At 33.5% G+C, this 7,166-nt stretch overlaps 1 protein-coding gene across 1 annotated transcript in view; it reads right to left on the bottom strand.

The window, feature by feature from the left end:
* Positions 1 to 7,166, bottom strand: part of LOC111085283 (degenerin unc-8-like) — a 34,064-nt gene that overhangs the window by 6,015 nt on the left and 20,883 nt on the right. The window contains exons 8-10 of the mRNA XM_022383114.1: positions 6,671 to 6,749; positions 6,180 to 6,228; positions 3,234 to 3,292 (exon numbers count right to left, since the gene is read on the bottom strand). Coding sequence (XP_022238822.1) covers positions 3,234 to 3,292; positions 6,180 to 6,228; positions 6,671 to 6,749 — 187 coding nt within the window. The remainder of the gene's footprint in view (positions 1 to 3,233; positions 3,293 to 6,179; positions 6,229 to 6,670; positions 6,750 to 7,166) is intronic.

Here is a 7,166-nt window from a genome sequence, read left to right as displayed (position 1 = left end):
AATTAGGGACGGCTAGCGCAGATAGCCCTCGTGTAGCTTTGCGCGAAATTCAAAAACAAACAATTTAAAATGGTCGTTGCACATATCACAGTTATTTTTCTAATTGTCTGAATCTTGAATACCCAAAGTGTGAATTGTTTATGGATTTTTGTCACGTTCATAGATAGATACATATATACATATTATGTCCATTATAGTAAGATGTTTAGTTCACAGCGAATTTCTAACTTGTACCACTATGGCCAGAATTATAGATGGAGGAATAGACATGGTCCTTTCCGAGGAAGGATACTGGTATAAGGAGATTTTTCAACGACAAAGAGCCAAAGAACACATTTCAAAGAAAACAACCTTCAAAAATTCTCGACGAAAGCGTGAAATCTCGCATAGTAGAGTGCTTAGAAGAACAATGGGGTCCAAACTTAAATGCCAAACCAATCCAGAGCAACGCCTTCATCTGCAAGTGAAGGCTGTGGTTGCAAAAAATTATCTTCCAATCGAAAAAAGCCATTGCAATAAAATAAGACATGTTATTAAGGGCATAGTTAGTGTCTCCAATATCCGTTAGTTTAGTAAAGTGAGTCTTTCATTGGTCATCTAAGAATTTTCAACTATACACACTTCTAACCACGTCTGTGTATAGCTTTGACACAAACTACTAAATTCCTTATCCTCTAATTACTTGTTCTGGGCCATTCTCTTTGGGTAGTACATATGCTTCCTAATTTTAAAAAATGATGTAAGTAGAACACATTATGTAAAAATGAACAGTAACCTTTAGGATATATCCTCTCTGTTTTCCTATTGGAATGACCAACAGTGAGATGCATAGTACATTCACGCTGAGAGCGATGGTCCGATACAGAATATGTACATAGTTCTATACTTTCGTAGTCTTAAGGAGGCCTTAGCTTTTAACAGAATATAGATCCAGAGCAGTTAAATCTCCAGTGTTAGCGCCGTCTACTATTCTGTGCACATTTAATAATGTTCACCATCCATGAGAAAAAGGATTTTATTGAAATTTTAGTTTAAAAATGAGCTATCATCACAGCATTACATCACAGGGTAGATTTTATTGAAGTATTTCTTTGCAGACACAGTTATCAATGAAAGTGTCTTGTTTTTCTGTTGCAACACTCATGCGATTTTCACTAAAGAAAACAAATATTTTTTATAAGTTTGTTTCTTATTGTTTTGTATTTGAAATGTACTCCTTTTTGTAATTTTTATTGCTAAATCTGAAACTTACTCCTTTTTTGTCTGTAATTTTTATTGGTTAAATCTGAAATTTAATCCTTTTTGTATGTAAATTTTATTGGTTAAATCTGAAACTTACTCCTTTTTGTCTGTAATTTTTATTGGTTAAATCTGAAATTTATTCCTTTTAGTCTGTAATTTTTATTGGTTAAATCTGAAACGTACTCCTTTTTGTCTGTAATTTTTATTAGTTAAATCTGAAATTTACTCCTTTTTTTGTCTGTAAATTTTATTGGTTAAATCTGAAAAATATCAATTTCAATTGTTTTATTTATTGCTCAGCTATAAAAATACTTTCTAGTTATAAAAATATTATCCAGTTTGATTGGTGATGATCGGTGCGGTAGTTTCCGAGATCCGAGTTTTGGACGTATACATCGCAAGCTCCATTATAATAATATTACACGATTAATGCCGTCATTGCTTTGTATGTAGAATTTGCAAATTTACTACTCAAACCTTGAAAAAGCTCCATAAATGTAAATATTTAACTGTTCCAAGAAAAGCGTGAAAGAAATCCAGTGTATTTACTTACTGTAAAAAATATTATTTAATTTATTAAAAATGTTATAATTGTTTTAAACGGCGTGTATTTCTTAGTCTCGTAATCATAACACCAACTTAAATAGAATTTAAAGAATATTTTTATTGTTTCTACATGTAAATAGTTATATTAATATATTTCATTAATTATTTAGCATAAAAAAACATACTGACAGACCACCTGGTGACCCAATTACAGATTAATTTACTCTGCAACATTTTTATTAATGATTCAATTATTACTTCTTTGGTTTTATTGTTTACGACCTTTAACTTATGCATACTTATATCAATATTACCTAAAGTTTACCTTTTTTGATCTCAGTGAAAATGACCTTCAGGTCAATTCCAAGGTGACATATATTTTTAACCTAATCGCATCCCATGTAGAGTTGATCTTTGATGGGTGCCTACTTTTAGCAAAAATGTCATCACAAATTTCCTTTGGACCATTGTCAGGTAAACTATAGAATCTTACAACGCTAGAATCCGAGTTTCGATACCCGTGGTGGGAAGAGCACAGATAGCCCATTGTGTAGATCTGTGCTTAATTACAAACAAACAAAACTATAGTGTCTCATCAACTAACGCTTTACGCGTGAACTTGTAAGAAGCCTATATGTTTGGTAACATACATCTCTAATAACATCAAAAACAAAAGGCTCGCACATAAAGGACAGACATTAAGAGAACAATACGGAAAAAGGTAAAGCTTACCTCAGTGAGAGAGATGTTTGTCGAAGAAGAGCCCATTTAACGGTAGTTACACATCATCTACCTTATGGTTTTTGAAACAGAACAAAAGAGAATTGAAAGGAGCGAAGAACGTTCAAGAATGGGTCGAGTGTTAACATGCCAAACTGTGGATCTGAGGTACCTTGGTTTGCGTCCCGTTACGACAAAAAATATATATATATATAATTCGCTCCATACTTTGATTTCGGGTCGTGGGTTCGTTATAAGAATAACGGTCAAATCTCACTATTCAGTCTGACAAGAATAGCCCAAGATTTGGCGGTGGGTGTTGTTGACTAGCTTCTAATCTATCATTTCAAAATTAAGGGCAACTTGTGCACATAGCTTTCGTGTTGTTTTGCGAGAAACTCAGTAAACATATCAACAAACTTTCAAGTGCTAAAGAATAGTTTTTTCAGGTAGCAGTGGAATATGTTCATGACGAAGTTGTTAGGAAAGTAGTTTTGAGATTAATAATACGAAAATGTTTAGTTGCTCTTAGTAACATTAATTATAGACATATGTCCACACGTGCAGCATGATTTACGTCACTAATTGTGAATTTTAAAACTAGTTTTTAGTGCAAAGTCATTTTTCACGGCTGTAAATACGTACTTCTATTAACGCAGTAAAAACTGCTTTATTATAAAAAAAAAATCGGTAGACTTGAGAATAGAACATAAAAAGAAACTCACCTATAGTAGTCGCTCAGGGTCCTGGCGTATATAATTAAATCACTTGGATTAGTGACATGCTAGAAAAGTAAAATGTATATATTGGCAAAGAATGTTAAAGTTTTATACAACTAAAGTCATCAGGTGTAACATTGGGTTTACGGACGAACACATCGTTAAAGGAAGGGTGCCAAACTGATGAAACAATGCGTTCTAATGTTTGTAAGAAAAAACAGTATTTTTAATTAGTTATTTATTTATCACCAGGCTGATTTTTAGTTTTGTTTCCAGTTGGTAGCTTGCTTTGATCACGAGTTAATATTAACTAAGTTTATATTTTCACATAGAAAACAAGAGTTCATTTATTATTGCTTGCTGATAAACCATGCATTAAAATTTAAAGCTAACGTGTCGACTAAAATAACACAGGAAGTACTAATAGTTTGTAGTATAATCTAAAATGTTATTAATCAATATCAGTAAGAGCGGAAAAACCTTCTTACCAATTAATGTGCAATTAATAGTTCATACACTAAGATATCGATAACTTTAACGATCAAAGTATTGGTTACTACTTCTTAATCAAACCTATGGTCCCTATTTCTTTGGTTAGACTTGTTTATTCTCAGCACAGAATAGACAACAGAATAGCTGTCGTTCACTTTGGTTTTGGTTTCTATTTTCTTTTTGGTGTAACTGTTTTAGTCAACCGTTAGAGTTTTAGGCTTAGTTAAGCCTACCTTCCTTTTTTTTTTTTCTGTCGTCTCGTTAGTCTAAAGCAATAAAGGTTAATTAGTCCGAGTTTGTGTGTAGCAACATGCGGCACATAAACATAAGTCGGAAAAATTCCGTCTTTTTGACGGTTTCAACGGGAATTCTTCCCCATGAAGTTTATGAAGCCTTTCATGACCAACTAGGAAATGGTTCGGTTGAACGTCTTCAACCACTTGAGCTTTGTAACTTTGTTGCACTTTCACATTAGCTAATTATACAAAAATTTCAGTCTCACCACAGCTGGAAGTGGGTACAGATGAGGAACTTATCTCATGAAGTGCTAAATGAGTGTCTATCTACGGCACTCATGGAGTACGGAAACGTTCAGACAGTTGTACGGGAACTGTATCCCTATACACGTATTTGTACTGGAGCAAGGCAGATAAAATTAGATATGTCGAAAACTTTGTTCAAGTGTGCCAGTTTAGGGTAACTGTAAACTATACTGGCATGAAATAGGTATGTAGAAAATGTAAAGGAGAAGGACATTTTGTTGTACAACGTACCGATGTTCTCTGTAATAGGCGTGTCGAACGGTCACGAGTCAAGTGACTGTAACAAGGGGTGTAAGAAATGTGGGGAAGGTACCTGCAACGTTAAGACGTCCATTGTAGGTACAGGTGAGGTAAGTATTGAAGAACAAGTGAATGTAAGGAAACGTTAAACTATCTATTAACTAGAGGTAGTTAAAGACCTAGAAGCTGAAGAACAAGTGAATGTAAGGAAACGTTAAACTATCTATTAACTAGAAGTGGTTAAAGACCTAGAAGTTGAAGAACAAGTGAATGTAAGGAAACGTTAAACTATCTATTAACTAGAAGTAGTTAAAGACCTAGAAGTTGAAGAATAAGTGAATGTAAGGAAACATTAAACTATCTAGTAGAAGAAGTGGTTAAAGACCTATAAGTTGAATAACAAGTGAATGTAAGGAAACGTTAAACTATCTAGTAGAAAAAGTGGTTAAAGACCTATAAGTTGAATAACAAGTGAATGTAAGGAAACGTTAAACTATCTATTAACTAGAAGTAGTTAAAGACTTAGAAGTTGAAGAACAAGTGAATGTAAGGAAACGTTAAACTATCTTTTAACTAGAAGTAGTTAAAGACCTAGAAGTTGAAAAACAAGTGAATGTAAGGAAACGTTAAACTATCTAGTAGAAAAAGTGGTTAAAGACCTAGAAGTTGAAGAACAAGTGAATGTAAGGAAACGTTAAACTATCTATTAACTAGAAGTAGTTAAAGACCTAGAAGTTGAAGAACAAGTGAATGCAAGGAAACGTTAAACTATCTAGTAGAAGAAGTGGTTAAAGACCTAGAAGTTGAAGAACAATTAAATGTTAAGTGAATCCGAAAGTCAGGTAAGTTCTAATATAAAAGGTGTAGTTAATAAGAAATGTAAAGAAAAGAGAGTATATGACACAAGTACTGAAGATGAGCCAAGTTGGGTGAGTATTGCAGATTCAAAGGTCAGAGACAAATACGAGTTTCTTGAGAAGGACTTACTGTTATCCGAAAGTGAAGATAAAAGGAAGAAACGAACGTTGTCCAAATCGTCGGGGAGTAAAACTTCATGTAAAAAGGCTCGACGTAAGCGACGGAAGTAAATGTGTTTTTGTATTCCTGGTTTTGAATGTCTATTGTGCAAATTTTGAAGCTTTGTGCTGTTTGTGTTTTAGTGAACGCTCCTGAAGAAGCTGTAAAGCGAAACGTTGAGTGTCTAATTAAATGAAAACAACATTTCGGTGTTATAAGGTCGTACATTTCTAGTATTAACCGCTATTATAAGTCGAAACACAAAGTGGCCTTGATAAAATGATTTGCTTGTATGGTGTACCGTACCAAAATTCTTTCAGCAGGCCAGATCGTACCGATGTTGACAACATTATGAAACACTTTGTACATATGGAACTAAGGCTATTATGAAGCACTATCTTTGCAGGTATGAAAATATATTTTTGTTACATTAAAGTTGGCAATCTGTTATCAAAAACTTTTTAAAGACATTCCAATCAACTCATATTTCGCTCATGGATTTTACGAATTTTAAAATATCATCAGTCATGTGTAAGACTCTAGATAAGTTGGTTATCTATTTAGAAAAAATGGTGATCCAGTTGTAAGTGTGCACAGAAGCCTAGGGTTCATGGTTCGTGTCCCATTGTCAGAATAAAAAAGAAAATATTGTAATACATACCAAGAAGAAATTAGGTTCTCGACTGATGAAAGATTTATATTCCTTCTCCCTGTAGAAAAACAAACTACGATTTTTTTACAGATAAACAAACATAAAAAAGAAAAATGCAAAACTAAAATACACTAATATATTTGTTAAGTTTATTCTTAGTTTAAATTCCTTATGAGCAACTTGTAGAGGAACGCTTTTTAAAAATATTTTCAGGATCTTTGTTAGTAGGATAACAGTGTGAAAGTGATACATGGACCGTTTTGTTGATATACCTGCACATTTGTTCTTTACACAAGTAACAATAACAATTATCTCGATGAAAAATAGTAATATTGAATAGTAATGAAATGATTAAAACTATTGTCCAAAGCTTAATAGCTATGGGAGATGGTTGGGGGTTAACTTGTGTTAAATCTTTGGGGGTTTGGGGTGGACTAAATGCTATTTTTTGCTTACGTTTTCCCGAGTTACTAAAACGGAACTCCGTATTGACACCATACCTGCAAGGTTTTCGGCATAGTTTTTTACAGCTGGACTGAATTTCAACTCTTTTCTCTGTCGTCAAAAGTTCTCGGCATTCTGAAAAATATCGACAAAAATGTTCAGTAAAGATCAAACGTTTTACTCACAGCTCAAGTAAACTTCTATTATGTGTATATTTACTTATTTATTATGAAAGGTCCATTAGAAATTTCTCGACAGCTCTTCCTGGACTTGAAAAGGTAAAGAAATACGTTTTATTCATTTTATTTAAATCACTACGCACCAGAATTAATAAGGAGTTTTGAACACTGTATTATTTATTCATTTTAACACCAAACGCTAGAAACCGGGTTTCGATACACGTGGTGGGTAGGGCACAGATAGCCATTTGCGTAGCTTTTTGCTTAACTTCAAACAACAAACCTAATCGTCATTCAGAATGATTGGCGAACAAGCAAACCTGTGTTGTTTATTCTGTAGCGGGTGGTCTGGCATGGCCAGGTGGTTAGAGCG

This window comes from Limulus polyphemus, unplaced genomic scaffold (genome assembly GCF_000517525.1).
Source record: "Limulus polyphemus unplaced genomic scaffold, Limulus_polyphemus-2.1.2 Scaffold309, whole genome shotgun sequence".
NCBI lineage: Eukaryota > Metazoa > Arthropoda > Merostomata > Xiphosura > Limulidae > Limulus > Limulus polyphemus.
The sequence above is the reverse complement of the archived record's forward strand: the minus strand, read 5'-3'. Positions and strand labels throughout refer to the sequence as shown.